The sequence below is a fragment of the Coffea eugenioides genome, chromosome 10 (genome assembly GCF_003713205.1).
Source record: "Coffea eugenioides isolate CCC68of chromosome 10, Ceug_1.0, whole genome shotgun sequence".
Classification (NCBI taxonomy): domain Eukaryota; kingdom Viridiplantae; phylum Streptophyta; class Magnoliopsida; order Gentianales; family Rubiaceae; genus Coffea; species Coffea eugenioides.
In genome coordinates, this window is record NC_040044.1 from 2,012,065 (window position 1) to 2,029,472 (window position 17,408).

Sequence of the window (17,408 nt, forward strand, 5' to 3'; positions counted from 1 at the left end):
GTAGTTAAAAAAGTAACACCATTAGTACGTATTAGCAAATGAAATGCTACACGCAATTAAGTTTCTAGCTTTATCCTTTCTCTTTTGCAATTACATTTTAAATGTTTATTACCTTGTCCTTGTTCTATTTTCTTTCTCTCTTTTTCCCTCGTTTGTGTTTACCTTTCGATATATGGACCACTAGGATTCATTGAGGAGGAGAATACAAAGGAGCCGGACCAAGATGTCCATTATCTATCCACCCTTTGGGGCTCCTGTGTGCTTGCCTCCATTAGATACCAACCGAATACAATATAAAGGCCTAGAACATGTGGTTATGAGAGAAGGCATGACCACCATCATTTCCCTCCTCAGACTTTTGTTGAAAGCCTTGGGATCGAAGGCAGAGATCTTAATCATCGCGTAGGGAAACCATAATCATCCTCCTGTAATTGCAGAGTGTAAAAGTGCGCCACCATAGTTCACAGAGCAAAAGAAAAGAGAGATGATATTGTTATTTATTTTGTGTATGAGATGGTCCGAAAAGTTGACTGAAAAGTGAAAGGGCAAAAAAAAATATAAATATATATATTCATTGAAAGAGAGTGTTGAAGGTCTGAGCAGAAAGATTATTCATTTCAAGTCCCCTTTCTTTCTTTCTTTCTTTCTTTTCAAGGCTGCTTTAAGAAGGGACTTTGAAAGAGTAAAGAGGAAAACTATGAAAAGTTGCTAAAAGCAAGCAAAGCAAGGTATGATTGTGGGTGACACCTGATCAAGAACTAGTGTTTCTTTGCTTAGAGCTAGCAAGGATTTCTTTAGATTTCATTACATTTCCTGCTTAAATTAATTCAGTTACTTCTTGGGATTTTCAAGTGATTTAAATATATATCAGTATCATTATTCTCATAATGGAATCTACTTCAAAAATCCCTCATCACCACCGCCACCTCCAACAACAACATCCTCTTCAAGGTCATCAGCTTGTTGGTTCTTCTTCTACTTCTACTACTACTTTAGGCGCTTCAGGTTTTGGTGCTGCCCTAGGCTCTCATGCCTGGACCCCAAACACCAACTTGTAAGTCTCTCTCTCTCTCTCTCTCTAAAAGATACAAACGTTCGCCAACAAATTAAGCCCACAACTAAGTTTACTTTACATGAGGTAATGATGATATTTTGGCTACTTTACTACACCATTATGGATTGTTCATCGCACTTGGAATCTATCTCTTCTTTTCCCTTTTTTTTTCACATTCTCTATTGATTTATATTTTGTACGTACGTCAATCAAAAAGTGCTTTCAAGCTCGAACTTAACTTTTTCATGTTTTCTTGAACTCTTGAATTCGGGAAATGCCAAAAAAGAAAAAGGCTTATGATTTTATGCAGTCCACTGGAGTGTTTGGAAGAAAAAATGAGTGAAGGAATCACCAAACCACTCTTGAGTTTTAAGCTATTTCTTTATTGCTTTCACTTAACTAGGGTTTAGGGTTCTTAGCTCCACTCAATTTTTTTTTCTTTCTATAATCTCTTTTGTAGGAATAGCGCTGGATTTGGTTCAGCTGCAAATACGGCCATCCTAAATTCAAGAAACCCAAGGCTGCAAAACGATATCCTTGTGTCTTCTCTCAATGGTTCCATGACTCAAGACTTCAGCTTCAGCTGGGCTAATGGTAGTAGAGGAAATAATTTCACCAATCAGTCTTCCCATGATTTGCAGCTTGAGATGATTAAGCGAGAGTTTTCAGAGTCCTACTCAAATTTTAGCGAAATGATTAGCAGCCCATCATCAAGCATAGAAGACGTACAGCTACCAATTCAGGCCACTGATTATAGAAGGAACGAGAACAGGGAAATAAACGATCCAAATGTTAAGCTTTTGCTTAGATCATTGTCTTCTGGAGATCGAAATAATGATTTTCATCGATCTTGTCCCGGGGAATTGTACTGTAGTACTTCTTCTAGCTCAAGTCTGGGAGCTACACCTAAAAGAGGAACCTTCAGTCAGATATATCCTACCATAAACGTCTCAGAGATTAATCAAACACCTTTGGCGAACTCTAGCTCGTTCCATATGAATTCCCAGGCTTTGGATCTCTTAAATTCAGCAAGATTTAGTGGGATTTTTTGCCTGCCTATGGTAGATCAGCTCGGTCTTTCCAAGAATGGAAGCCTTTCTTACGGATATGATTACTTGAGTCAATCAATTCCAATGCCAATATCGGAACCTAGCAATGTGAGTGTGTTCTTTTTCCCTTGTGTATCTTCCTACGGCTCCAATTTGAAGTAATTCTACGCATGCATGTGTCGTTTCCTGGCCAAATGGTGATTCATGTATACACTAATTTCTATATCGATAGTAAACATATAGTTCATGAGATGTTAAATTAACTACCTCTTTTAGTTCGTGTTGAGCATGGTAGTTCCTCTGGAAAAATCAGCCTTTATCCAAAATGGGATAGATTCTTAACATGATTTCGGTTACCTTTTCTTTTTGCTCGGATGTATTCCCTTTTCTTTTTTTTTTGTCCATCTGCCAACGTTTGACGTGACAATTTTAGACATGAATAGTAAATATTCTGATAGAAGCATTTATGTACAGTCATTTTGAAGACTGGTAAGAGAACAGACGAGATTCGTATACTACACTAGATTTCCCTTGGATGATTTGACCAGGAAAAAAAATAAAAGTGAGAATTTTTTCCTATTTCTTTTGAATAAAATGATCCCTAATCAAAAGAAAAGCTTCTTCTTTTTCTGTAATTAAAGGCTACTTGATCAGCTTTATACTTTGTACCGATCTTTTTTTTTCTCCTTTCCTTTTCCGTTAACTTCTTTTAGAAATTCCGCCCTTTTGATTCGAGTTTGATATGATGTCTACCTAGAATTATTTAGCTAAGTTTTGCTTATTGTTTATTGAAGATAACACCCTTAAGCTATGGAGTAACGGAAACAAAAAGGTCCGACATTAGTCTGGAACCAAAGGTACCTCAAGCAGCACCGAAGAGATCAAGATCAGAGTCCCGAGCTTCCTGCCCACCCTTTAAGGTAATGAACTATTATTTAGGTATCATCATAGAAATGCTTTTGTTTACATTAGACTAAATGAGCTTATACCCTTAAATTTCTTCCAAAATGAAAAAAAATAAAAAGAGGAGAGAAGAAGAAGAAGAAGAATTTTATACCCTGAAATTATCCTATTTGTCATAATTTAATATGATAGATTTTGGTTTTTGACAGTTTGCTTCTGATGAATATTTTACATTCAATAAGAGTAGAGAAGTCATTATTTGGATTGTGATTTTTCATTGAAAATTTTTTATGTTTTTCTGTGAACACATTTTTCAATCACCTTTTTATCTCACATATATCAAATTGTTACAATACATTTTTCTATAAAAATTCCAAAATATAGCAATAATCTAAACAGTAAGAATGTTTAAATCTGAGTAAAGAAGTTGTTTCAGTATATTGTCAAGGAGAATAAGTAAATGCCAAAAGGAATTCAACTTATTTCGAGGAGTCGCATTAAAGTTTGCATGTAGAATAATTTGATACTACAAGTTGGAATTAATCCGCCATAACTTTTGTTAATTGAGACTACTTTTAACCATCACATGATTCTCATATATTCACGGTATATGATTTGTCATTTGAACCAGGTCAGAAAAGAAAAGCTAGGAGACAGAATTGCAGCTCTTCAACAGTTGGTAGCACCCTTTGGCAAGGTACTTCTTTATCTTGCAAAGTAATTGGCGTTTAATCATCGAAAGACTTCATTAAAGCATAAAAGTTGTCATAGCCGTAGAATCATAGATTGGCATATTATTGATGAACAGCTGTTAGAGCTTTGCACTTCGGAGTTGCCATCTGCTGATTGTGATTCCAACATGTTGATTACTTTCTGGGGCATTGAAGTAGATCTATCATATGTACAAGGACGAAAATTCTGCTGATTTTCCCAATCACGCGCTAAAGCCTAATTTAAGTACCATCTGACTAAAGGGTGTGGATCAGGAATTTTAGTAGTCATTAGATACAGCCAAAAAACTGCATGCTTCCTCAACATGCTTAAGCTTTAAGGTTGTCTTATGGATGGCTTGGAGAGAGAACATTAAGGTTGCATTGCATCTAGTTAATTTGTTCTTAATTAATTTCGTTTACCACGAAGAATCTATTGGTTTTCTACAAGTAATTTGTTTTATTTTCCCAATCACGTGGAATGGAGAATATTGCAGACTGACACAGCATCCGTACTAATGGAGGCCATCGGGTATATCAAATTCCTTCAAAACCAAGTTGAGGTACCTTCTTTGCACCTTACAGAAACATTCTTCTTCCTGGTCCCTGGTTTTTTGTGACACAGCTAGACAGCCTCATGCATAATTCCACTGCTCCTGTTACCAAAACCATGTGTATTATCACTGCTTTTCTCTAACGGTAGCTGTACTAATCTGACTAGACATTATCTCAAATTTGTGCTGCATAATACTACTGTGTCACTGAGTACCATTAAGACAACAATAAAATTTGCAGAGATGCCAGATTTTGGTTCATTCAAAAATCAAAAAAGAGTAAGATATTGCTACTTTTTCAATCAAGAAGACGGAATAAGCATCGCTACTGTTCTAAGACGAATAAAAAGAGTAAGATATTTTGTGTTTGAGAAAAAAAAAAATCTAGCATATACCACAACATGCATCATATATATCATCTTTAATTTGTATATAGTTGATCATGTGACTAAATTTCAACAGTTAGCACTGCCCATATGCTTGGGAAAACCATGCATTGAGCCCACAAATTTGTTCTTCTGCCTATTTCCATAAATGATAAAACCACTCTTCGAACACGCTAAGAATCACCATTCATTATTAAGGAGTGAGCTTAAGTATATATAGCGTCACACGCTCTAAGGAAGATAAGGACTGTTGAGGGCGACAGGTCCAGCAGCTGAACATTGATCATCATCCCCTGAGTGTGGAAACTAATTTCTTGACATAATTATATATATGATGATAATTATATATCTTCTGGTTTGCATAATTTCTTCTTGAGTTACGATTCTGCTCTTTATTGTAGACACTGAGCGTCCCATATCTAAAGTCGTCGCGCAACAAGTCCAGTAGAACCGTGCATGGGGTAAGCAAATGGGATGCACTTACATTTATAAAAGAAAAAAAAAAAGGCGGAGAAAATTAATTTGTTTCTTTTAATTCTTGTCATCTTATTCTCTTCTTGTTGGCATTTATTTATTTTTCAAAGGAAAAGTTAAAAATAAAAGAAGTTGCATCGCTTTTGTTTTTCCGCCTATTAGGCAGGCAGCTTGGTGTAAGAAATTGAGTCAATTGCAAGTATCTGAAAAGGTGGTGCGTTATATATTTTCAGGGTGCTATGGAGAACGGAGGTGAAGAAAGAAAACGAGATCTCCGAAGCCGAGGGCTGTGCCTGGTGCCAATGTCGTGCTTGTCTTATGTGGCTGACGGTGGCGGGGGCGTCTGGCCGCCGCCTAGCTTCGGTGGTGGCACTTGAGTTAGAGGCCTCCGCCTCCATTTGGCAGCGGGTTTCCTAGCTACTATTTCAAATTGAAAAGAAAAAATTAGGCGGGGGCAACTGGGCAAGGCAGTGCTGCTGCTCAATCTTTGCCCAACATTTTGCGTTGATGCATATTTACTTCCACCTTTTGACTGCCTTTGTGAGAATGATTGCAAATTGCAAGCTTTAGTGGAGCAAATTTGGTCATTCTGAAACCAAACAGCATTGAAAAGCAAAGCCCAGGATGGACCAAGTTTGATCCATTAAGAGTCAATATATGATTGAGATTTAACACTAGCTGGAGTGGTGTCCATGATCCACCTTCATGTAAACTAGTTTCTAGTTTTTCTATTATTTTCTGAAATAAATGCCTGCTTGCCTTTCGTACAAGAATTAGATGCTTTCTTGGCTAGCAATCAAAGCGCGGGACATAAATTTGCAAGCATATCTTCTCCGCAATAAATAAATAAATTGAACAAAGAAAATTGCAATCTTATGGAAGAATACTAGGGGGAAGTGCCCACGCATTGTGCGAGTGTTTGATACCTGTAGTTAAAGAGAATTTTTCATTGGATAAATAATAGTATATTCTAGAAACAAATAGTCATCAAATATAACAAAACTAATAATAGTACATTCTAATTGCAACACACACTTGTACACTTTACTTTATTAATGCTTTTATAATTTTACTATTCCCAAAAGATCCCTACAAATGTCATTGAAAATAGCCCAAAAGGAGACATAAATTGTTTCGGATAAAGGAATGCCCTCCAACACGGCTAGTTATAGCAACATGTTAATTACACAACGTGTTAATATATTATTGTGTTAATTGCACAACAAAAGCCACACTTTAATTAAATGTGTCTATAACACAATTTCAATAATTACACCAACGCACAAGTTTATATGAGTTGTACTCGATGCAAAAGCGGTTGCAAAATAATTTCATATTTCAGAAATACTTAGATGTCTCCATAAATCAAAACTTTAAATGTACCAAATGAGAGTATATCGATAAATATACCTAAATACATGCTGCCCTCAATTGTACCAAAAATTTTTAAAAAATTTACACAACATTCCATATTTCTAAAAAATCACTATTCGTATGGTTGAAATTTAAACCTCCTTCGAATGCAACTCATTCTTGTGCAGTATAAGGAAAGGACACGCAACATGGATCCCTTTCTTCTACCCTATCTCATCTTTTTGTAACTACAGCCAAATAAACCGCCCCATCTGTGAGAACGTGCCTCTATTTATAAGCGGAACTCACGCCCAAACTTTTAACCGTACGACTTCATGAGTTCTATTTCCGCCTTGCGCAAATTCTTAAACACCATATATAACTAAGTTGAACTCAACTAACCCCACACAAAAAAAAAGGTTGAGCTAACAAGAGTGATTTGGGCACCTATATTCGTTGTCAATGAATTGAAGTCCCAAACATTTTTTATGCCAAATTTCACAAATTAATAGCCATCCGATCCCTAAGTTCAAAACATTTATCCAAGATTTGGCAGCTACTCTAATTATAATGGAATAAACAATTTCGGTTTTCATTTTTAATTGCTGTCCACATCTTTAATTTTGTAATGAACCAATCATTGATTCGCTTGTCATTGCGTAAGAAGCAAGTTATGTGGCCAGTACAATTAATCAACTTTCCACGCGCTACCCCCCAAACACAAACATTTTCCATCAACCAAATAACCTTAGAAAATGTTTGACAAAAAAAAAAAAAAAAAAAAAAAAAAAATAACCTTAGAAAATAATTTTTTCTAGTTACTAGCAAGATTCACAACTCAATATCACTTCATAGTAATCCGAAAATAATTCGAAAATTATCCAAACACACTCAATATCCCAACTTTTCCTAAAAAAAAATAAAAATTCATAGTTTACTACTTTGAGATCATATGCTGATGAAACATTGATCTAGTGGATAAGTTAAGACCTCAAATATTAGAAGTCTGGGTTCAAATCCCATCTATTTCCTTCCCGCTTCTTAAGTTCTACCCTTTACCTATTGCCTACAATTTTAGGAAAAAAAAACATTGGAGGTCAGATGTCCTCGTGCTTATGCCAAATTTAAAACACAAATTGGCAGCTATTCTTAACTAGAATAGCATAAACAGTTTTGGTTTTGTAAATTGGTTGTTGTCAACATCATGATTTTCATTTTTTAATTTCTATTATGTACCAATCATATTGTTGGCTATTGATTTTTTCGTCTTTAATTAAGGTGCAAGTTATCTAGACAGACAAATTCTCAATTAGTATAAATCAAATTTCCACCGGCAACCTCTATAACAAATGTTTTCTGCCAACGCACAGCCTTTAGAATACAGCAAGGTTCAAAAGTCAAACTTTATAAAACAAAAAAAAAAAAGAAAAAGAAAAAGAAAAAAATGGTGGGGATTATTCCCTTCCCCCTTCAATATGGGTTGGACAGAAGTTTGTACAAATGATTATTTAAAATAATTATTATAACACTTTTTATCACGTATATGAAATAAAAACTTATGTTAAAAAATATATTTGTTATAAAAATAAATAAATTTTGTGTAAATAATAATTATTTAATCACAGAGAAAAGAGTAATTAACGATGGAGATCAGATGCGCCAATGGCTATACAGAAGAGGTCGTGATTTGATCCCATCCGTCAACTTTCAACAATTTAAGATCAAGATGGAGGTTCTAGCATCTAAAATTGGGTCCCTGGAATTTTGCGCAAGGGGACCCTGAGTTTGGCAAATTGGTGTAAGAACTAAGAAGGAACCTTATCCAGATCCTGACCATCTCGGTTGGAGTAGTCGAATACGTGGCAGTCATCCACACTTTTGGAGTGATGGATATCCTCGACCGCCGGCAGTGCGGCTCCTGTCAGTAACCTGGTGCTGATGCCATCCAAACCAGCAAACTTTTAGATCTCTCATGAAAGGTCATAAATAGCCTTGGTAATATGCTACTCCGTAGACACTTTAACATCCAATATAACTTCTTTTTTCTAGTGTTTCAAAGAAAAAGAGTGGCAAATGAATATATATTAGTATGATTTTATATATAGAATTAGAAAGGAATTCAAAATTAAAATAAATTAGCTATTAAGCTGTACAATAAAAAGACTCATTTTTCTTTACTTAATGTCCCTTAAAATTTTATACTTGTGGAATTTCTACTATTTTTTTTGACATTAATTGCCATTAATATGCATTTCTAGTTGTAGGTTTTACATTTCACCATGTTAAAGCATTTTTCAAAAGCTTTTCGTTTGACAGCATACAATTTTTTCAATGTCTTGCAACATACTTATTCTTTTCCTTGTAATTTATAAATAGGTAGTATTATTTTTATAGTTGTTAATAAATTAGAGAACAGTATGAAATTCAAAAGATTTTACAATATTTATTATACCTGGCTTTTTCTTATCATTATTAGGAGATTAGCTATATTGATGGAATGCAGGATTTCCACATGAAAAATTAAATAGTCGACTCAGATAATTATATCGACTAATAAAGTAAATACAACTTTAGTTCAAACATCACCAACATGTATTGTGGTAGAATTCGTGAAATTTTTTAGTAATTCGTCCCTTTATTTTCAATTCATTGAATTAGATCTGGTAAATTTGCATGTCTATCTAAATCCACATGGTTAATTTTTATAACTCCAAGTTGATTAAATGTTCTAAAGTTGGAGCATTTAAGTCAAGATACATGGAAAGAGTAAAAGAGAAACAGACACAAAGGCCAAATTGATAATTCCATCAAAAGAGTCTAACGGAGGGAATCACAGAGCTTAACGGATGATCAAACCATGGGCTATATGCCAAAATGGTGTCAATGGTTACTGAGACTCTGGTCAGACGAGTGAACGCTCTGTTCCATTAAATATCTTTGCCAATAGCAAGAAACTGCAGGAGTGTATTAATCTACTAGTAGACTGCAGACTTGGTACGTCTCAGATAGGCAATACAGGAAAAGAATCTCTTATCTATTTCCTCTTCTCATACTTTGAAGACTATTTCTATTCTCTCTCTCACACCTTCTCTTCTTTCCTTTATCCTGTCTTCTCTGTCGGTCCCTCCCTTCCTCCCTTTTCCTCTGCAGCTGCTACTGCCTCTGCTTTCCATTTACTGCTGTAGTGAATTCCTTCCTTCTTTTTCCATTTTAATAATCTTCTTGATTTTCTCAACCTCTTTATCATTTTTGAAGATTTTCACTGAGATCTTTACTGAAATCTTGTTGGCTCTTGGAGAGTTATTGGGAATTTGAAGACTGCTGTTGTAATTGGCGACCCAAAGCCAAACTCTTGATTATTGAATTTTGTACAAGATCAGCAGCTTCTTATTGTCCAGCTTCAGGTCTGAACACGGATGGTTCGATGATACAACTTTCATCATATATATTTTTTAAAATAGCCAAAAGCTGTTTTAAGTGAGATTATTTAAGACCATTTGTTTTCTTCATTAATTGTTTATTAATGATCTGTGATTCCGACTGTTTACCTGTGCAAAATTGAATCTTGAGTTAATTTGACTCAAGTATTTATAGTGATCGATTATAATATACGGAGGATACCGGTGAAAGAATTGAGCTGATCCATGCATGAGATTGTCCGAATCTGGCTTGAATTTAGCTAAATTTTAGAAAAACCTCTGAGAAAACTGACTGTATCTGATGGTTGTGACTCGTGAGTGTATGCGAGAAGTGGAAAAGAATGAGAAATGATTCATGCTTCTTTCATCTGAATGGAATACTGTTAACTTTGAAGTAAAAAAGATTTTCTCAGAAAGGATTTTGTAAAATATCAGTTATGTTGGCCTGCGATGAAAAAAAATTCAGGGGAATTAGAAGAAGAGACTGTGTTTTTGCGAAGGTAAAATTTTGTTGGTAATTTATCGGCTGTTAAGTTGTTATGAATTGGGAAACATTCAACTTGGTTTCTGAATATCCTGACTAATAATTCGGATGAAGGGTGAAAAAAGTACTTCTTCGCACTGGATAATTCTTTATTATCTGATACTAAAGTTTGCTAACCCACGTTTGTGAGGGGAAGATGGTCGTATCTTGTTAATACTTTCAATGGTGAATCTGTATTACTAGATGTTTTCCCCCCTCTCTAATTTGTTTGTTTTCTGATGACTTTCAAAGGAGCAAAGATGGCATCTTTACAAGGGCCGGTGGTTTGCCCCGTGGTTCGTGCTAAACAAACTGGAGTTTACACTGTACCTTTTTATACACCTTTGGGACTGGCTGCTAAATTAGTTAGAGGTGGATTCTTTGGGCTTCAAGTGAATAATAGGTTCAATGTACCAAGTCAAACACCCCGCCAGACAAAGGTGATCAGGTGTACCTTCAGTTCTTCATCGAATGGCAATGGTAGCAAGGCAGGAAATTTCAGTGAGAATGATGCAGATTACGTAAATTCCAGTGTGGTAGAAGCAGGTATACTTGTGTTGAAAGTTTTTTAATATAATGCTTTTACGTTCCATGGCTCTGCTTTGGAGTTGGATCCATTTACAGTTGCATTTGTCAGGTTTGATATTTTCTATTGTGAGTTTCGCATATGAATGTTTCTTATCTTGTCTGGGATTAATGGCAGTGGAGAAAAATGATACGGTTCATTCAACTAGTAAATTGAAGGTTAAGTAGCCTTACTGGGAAAAGGAAGAAAAGACGTGACAAAATTTGGGCTTTGTTGTTATTTTGTTTGTCGCCTACATATAGGGTGGCAGAGAGGAAGATTTGCATTTTTCATTCTTTCTGAAGCGTGTCTGACGACTTGTCTGATTAACAACCCATATAGTCAGCTTTGAGACTATCTGTTTCTACTTTTCAATTCTTTGGTAATAAAATAGGAGTTAAGGAAAAACTGTTCTTGAAAAGAGACCACAAGCGACCTTGTCATTTAGGTCCAGATTTTCTTATGAGCAGGATTGTCTGGTAGTAGTGTTAAAAAGAAGTTTTTATAGTGACTGTTATTATGTATCGGGAAAATGATTGGTTTCATCCTTCACATTTCATAAAAATATTCTTTTCATCTCTCACTTTTAAAACGAAGCAATTTCATCCTTGGCATTTAAAAACTGAAGTTCTTACATCCCTGAACCCAAATTTCAATTTGAATCAAACCACCAATCAACCTGATTACAAATTTTGGGAGTGTAATTGGTAGATCATTTGGTTAACTCAACTTGATATTCATGTAAAATTTAATGAATCAAAAAATAAAAAATATAACATAAAAAAGAAAGATTAATCTTTCCTACATTATCATTTTATACACTGACGGTTTTATGTACCACCATATCATTTCAATTTAAATTTAAACACCAGATTTTATATTTATGATACACATCTAGATTCGCAAGCGGATATACTAACGGTGTATGAAAGATTTACAAAAAAAAAAATCCCACTATTCCAAGACAAAGAATGGCCTTTTATGTTATAATTTTTATTTTTTTTGGTTTAATAAATGTCATGTGAATATGATGAAATTGACCGAGTGATCTATCAATTCTATTTTCGAAATTTATTACTGGGCTATTGAATGGTTTGATTCAGATTGAAAATTAGGTTCAGGGATGTAATAGCTTTAATTTTTAAATGTCAGGGATGAATTTGCTTTATTTTAAAAGTGAGGGACGAAAAGAATATTTTTGTGAAGGATGAAACAGGTCATTTTCCCTTATGTATCCTTTGGTTATCTTGGCAGAGTTTATTGTTAATTTGATTGGTTAGGAGGTACTGTGTCATTCATGTGCACCATACTAGCAAGTATTGAAGATATTAAGGGATGTCAAATGTCCCTATTGTTCTGTTTTGTTTATGTTCAGATTATCTTATGTATAGGATTGCTCTGATAGTAGTGTTTAAAAAAAAAAGGTTTAAGCTGGCTTTTTTGATGTATCCTTTAGTTATCCTTGTGGAAGTATCGTGTTATATATGTTTGCTGTACTAGCAAGCATTGAAGATCTAATGGGATATGAAATGTTCCTGATAGTTCTGTCTTGTTTTTGTTTTGCAGTTGAGGTGAGGAGTGGCCCAGATGGTTTCATGGTCAAGATGAGGGATGGTAGGCATTTAAGGTGCGTGCATAACAACCCCCAGAGTGGGCATCTACCTGATTATGCTCCACATCCTGCAATTGTTCTGAAGATGGAAGATGGGACTGGTCTTCTTCTTCCGATCATTGTTTGTACGTATTTTATAATACTTATCATTCTTCAAGAGAATTAGTTTACTAGGGGAGGCTTTTATTTTTTGTACTCATTGTTCTTTTGATTTATCTTTGTGACCATTCATTGGCTGTATCAGTGGAGATGCCAAGTGTGCTCCTTATGGCAGCTATACGCAATGTCCAAATTGTGAGTCTTATTTTTGCACACCTTTTAGACTCTTAGCCTTGAAATTGGGATCACTTGATAGGTTGTGAATGACAAGATAATTGTTTACTTCAGGCTAGACCCACAATGTACCAAGTGGTTAAGGAAATGATTGATAAGATGGGGTACACAGTAAGTTTGTAATTGTTCCCTTTTCTGAATTACTGTTTGCTTCAACAAATTGTTATACTGTTTCCATCCTATTTCTGATCTTGTTTACTTGCTTGCCTCTTGTTTAGGTGAAACTTGTTCGTGTGACTAAGAGAGTCCATGAAGCATATTTTGCTCAGTTATATCTCTCAAAGGTACCAAAGTGCAATCTCTATTTGGTCAAATTGAAATTTTGGTTCTATTTAGGAGGTGCCTTTTTTTTATTCTTTTGATTATATGGTTGTGATGATGTCAGTTGGGTGATGAAACTGAGACTATCAGCTTTGACCTTCGACCCTCAGATGCAATTAATATTGCTGTGAGATGCAAGGTAAATTGAAGTAAACACTGAATAGATGTGTTTTAGATATTTGTTTGATATCTTTGCTATGCATTTGAAGGTGATTGTCAATGCTTTCCAGTTTGGAATATTGATAATTGTTATGTAAATGATGAAATGCCAGTAATTTATCGATTTTATTTATTGCATAAAATGCCATATTAATAAAACAAGGGGAAATTTGTATTGTAAATTTCTAAAGTGCATGCACTTTATTATTAAGTGCTAGTAACAATGTAACATGGATTCAGTAGTGTTAGATGACCCAACCGATAATTTAAGGGGTACTCAGGATTTGGTCCAACCTGAACAAGCCTACTTGTCATGGTCAATCAGTCTTTCAATGGGAAAGTAGTTCTTATTGTCTTTTTTAATTTCTTGATTTGATAATCATGAGTCTCCAGAGAGAGAAAAACTAGCTGAAATTTCTATTCTTATCTGAGCAAAATGATGTGCTTCATCCTTAAAAATGGCTCCTAAGTCATATTAGCTGCATTTTTCTAGGTGCCAATACAAGTCAACAAATACCTGGCATATAGTGATGGCATGAGGATTGTTGAATCAGCAAAGCCATCAATGCAGGCTGTGGCTTCAGATGGATTTTTGTTTACAGAACTGGATAGGTAATCTTCTGTATTCCCTTTCAACTTAGAAAAGCTACATGCTTCATTGAGTGTTTTTCCAATTTAATGTGTCTCGTTCCTTAAAAAATGACTTTGGATGGTGCCAAAAAGTTGTTAATTTAAATGGGAGGAAATGATAACCATGTCGAGCAACAAAAATACTACTGCAAAGTCAATCTTTTTATCAACAGGAAACATTTTGATGTCCAATATAAAATTTTTAACCATCTGCGAATTTGGGGAAGCTGCTTATAAAAGGAGGGGCTTGGGGCCCCTGGGGAGGGAATTAGGGGGCATTGGTTTTGGGATGGGGTGGACCTTATAATTGTGTTATGCTGAGGTTATGCTATTTAAACTGCATGATTAACAATTTGGCAAAAAAACTAATTGTTGGCCACTCTACTATATAACGTCCCAAATATGCAACTTAGTGGTTCAATTTTGGTCAGTGGATCAGATGGATATGTGATTGTGTTTATGTTAGTTTCCTTGAAGGCAAACAATCTCCTGGTAACTTAGGGAAGAACTAAAAAACGTAATTATTGTTACATGTTGAGATATAGTTTTTCTGTTTAATGGTGTCTTTCTTTACAAAGGAACAACATAATGAAATCTTGTCACCTGGATTCAGACCTTCTGGCCAACCATGCATTGAAACAAAGGAGTTTGATCTCTTGCGCAATATGCTGATTGCTGCTGTTGAGGAACGCTACCGTGACGCAGGTAGACTTTTTGATCACATAGTTGTGGTACATCATTCTGGTTTGCAGGTTAGATAAGAATATATAGTTGCAGAGTCTTGTACCTCTTCTATCTGATGTGTTCTGGTACTAAACTTAGTTGTAGTAAATTTGCAACTTTTGTTGCTTTTTGTGTGTCAATGTGATTACCTATTAGAAAACATCAAAGCCAACTCCAGGTGAAGTATGGAATTTTGTTTGATTGACAAAAGTTAGTGTCACTAGTTTGCAATGCTTCTAAGACAAATAAGTCATTCGATAATGTTTAATCATTTTAATTGAAAAATGTTCATGATTGAGTTTTGTTTTCATCCATAAGCTTGGCTTCCCGTTGCAAATACTACTGAAGGCATGGATTTCCAAATATTAAGCAACAGAAAGTTGCTGCATCTTGTGCATTTTCGTCATGACGGATATCAAAAGTGAAGAAACTTTGAAGATTTAGTTGAAATTTCACTGTCATACATCACATGTTGTCCTGGTTTTCCAAGTTAACAGCAAGATATTGAATTGGTTAGTCTTGATTTGATTAGCTTTTGAGTTCTGATTATGAATATGCTACACTACAGCTCTGTGGAGGGATAAGCTCACTCAGCTCCGATCTAAGAGGAACTGGACATAGTGGTAAGATGTTTCATAGCTAAAATCTACCCAATTTTTGCACCGTCTTCCCCTCTTCCCCGGACTTTCCTAACCTCCCGCTGTTTGTTATGAATTCTACTTGATGCAAATCGTCAAACTAGATATTGTGGCTGAGATGTTGCTGGAGGACGGATTGTGTAAATAGAAACCCATTTGATCGAAGTTGATGAAGTCGATATTGTTGGGAATCATCATCTCCACCTTCAAATATATGCATGTATGTAGAAAGCTTGTGAATATATGTATAGGCAAACTTTCATGGCAACGATGAACTTTATAAACACTGCGATTTCTGCCTGGGTCGGATATTCTTGTTTCCAACTTTCTTTGAGGTTATGCTGCTTATCTGGCAAATGGATTATCTGTCTATTCTCTGTTCTGCACTTTTGTTGTATTCTTTTTTTTTTTTTTGGGTAAAAAAAAAAGTTAGGTTAAATTGGGTTGCGGTTACCATTATGGGTCGGGCATAACTTTGGAATTGATAAAAATTTTGGGTGGATTCTGCTTTGATCACTGGCACGGGTTAGGGCATATTTTTGGGATTGATCATTTATCAATACAATTCTCATATCAACAACAGAATTTGAAGACACCATTTGTTGTGAGAAGTGATCGTTTTTGTTAATTGAGGCATATGGCAAACTGTTTGAAAGGCAAGAAATAAGTCCCCATTTGGTGCCTTGGGCTTAGACCAATTCCTTTCTCCAATTAGGAAGTGGATAATTAAATTATATTTTTGGTCATTATCTAATTTTCAGACTTTCTTGGTTAAGTAACGAGGAAAATATTTGATATCTCTTGGTTCAAATTTTTCCTGTAGGGAGAAAGAAAAAGAAGATCAATGAATTATATGATTGTGGTTATGAATATTCCACAAACCTATAATTAATATGTAGTGACGAATGGTGAAAGTAATGACTACATGTAGGGATGACAATCGAGACAGATGCTTGTAGGGTTGATGGGATTTTGGGGAGGAAGGGGGGGGGGGGGGTTGTGCATTTTTTCCCCTAAAAAAATGGGACGGATTAGTTATGAACTTATAATAATAATAATAATTATTATAAGTATTATAAAATATATTAATGTATATAATATAATTAATATAATTAATTATATTAATAATTATATATTTATATTAATAGAAATTATTAATTAGTTATGCTAAATTTATTAATATATTTTTATTAAATTTTTAATTATACTTAGTACAATAATATTTTTTTTCAAAAAAGAAAGCACAATAAAATTTAGTTGTATGTCTCATCATATTGGATTATATTTAGATAATTTTTGTTTGATTGATTTTATGGATTTTAATTGTAAAATTACAGTGAATAATGATTTAGTTATGTGTTGATATTTTAAATATTTGATTCATGACTAAAATTTGACAATAATGTAGTTATAGGATAAATTTTTATTAATTCTCTCAAGTGCCCTCCTGGGAAAACGGGATGAGATGGGGACGAAAAGCTGGGAACGAGCAGTTGGGATCTTCTATGCCACTATTTGGTGCCAAATTCAGTACCAATTTCACTTATCACATGAGGATAGAAGAAATTTAAATAAACAGCACATGATAAATTAAATAAATTAGACACTTGGCATAAATATAGAAGTGTCACTGAAGATCCTACGGGGACGATGGCCGGGGGAAGAGCCGGGCAACTAGTGGGCACCGGGGGTGGGGCCCGCCCCATCCCTGACCTAATTAACTAAGTGGCTGTACCAGTCAAACTCCGATCCTCCATGGCAAACGGGATTATGTGCATGCTTACTTTTTCAGCGGACCCAATATCCTCGAATGTAGAATTGTACTGACACTAGATGGAGAAGTGCATGCTTTTGCTTGTACTTTTCCTCAAAAAAATAAAATACTAAGCTATTCGTTTATCCGAATTTATTTCTAAAGCAACCTTCTTTGGAAAAAAAAATTCCAAGTCTGATGCTTTTTCATAAAATATTACCTTTTTAATCTTTTTATGCTATATAAGCT

General features: G+C 34.9%; 2 protein-coding genes across 4 annotated transcripts; both read left to right on the top strand.

The window, feature by feature from the left end:
* Window positions 1-353: 353 nt before the first annotated feature.
* Window positions 354-5,889, top strand: LOC113748616 (transcription factor bHLH110). Of its 3 annotated transcripts, XM_027292096.1 has the most exons (8): window positions 357-728; window positions 872-1,054; window positions 1,515-2,211; window positions 2,898-3,023; window positions 3,638-3,703; window positions 4,214-4,279; window positions 5,058-5,117; window positions 5,364-5,889. In XM_027292096.1, the coding sequence occupies exons 2-8, from the start codon at window positions 888-890 to the stop codon at window positions 5,505-5,507; spliced, it is 1,326 nt and encodes a 441-aa protein (XP_027147897.1). In that variant the 5' UTR covers window positions 357-728; window positions 872-887; the 3' UTR covers window positions 5,508-5,889. The 3 variants fall into 3 exon arrangements, with proteins under 3 accessions (XP_027147898.1, XP_027147897.1, XP_027147896.1); XM_027292095.1 differs by having other exon boundaries at window positions 357-1,054; XM_027292097.1 differs by lacking the exon at window positions 5,058-5,117 and having other exon boundaries at window positions 354-1,054.
* Window positions 5,890-9,450: 3,561 nt separating this feature from the next.
* LOC113749679 (bifunctional nuclease 1-like) lies at window positions 9,451-15,788 on the top strand. Its single transcript, XM_027293502.1, has 11 exons — window positions 9,451-9,887; window positions 10,678-10,971; window positions 12,557-12,727; window positions 12,847-12,896; window positions 12,990-13,046; window positions 13,154-13,219; window positions 13,321-13,395; window positions 13,909-14,027; window positions 14,659-14,750; window positions 15,337-15,391; window positions 15,511-15,788. The coding sequence occupies exons 2-10, from the start codon at window positions 10,686-10,688 to the stop codon at window positions 15,387-15,389; spliced, it is 969 nt and encodes a 322-aa protein (XP_027149303.1). The 5' UTR covers window positions 9,451-9,887; window positions 10,678-10,685; the 3' UTR covers window positions 15,390-15,391; window positions 15,511-15,788.
* Window positions 15,789-17,408: the final 1,620 nt, after the last annotated feature.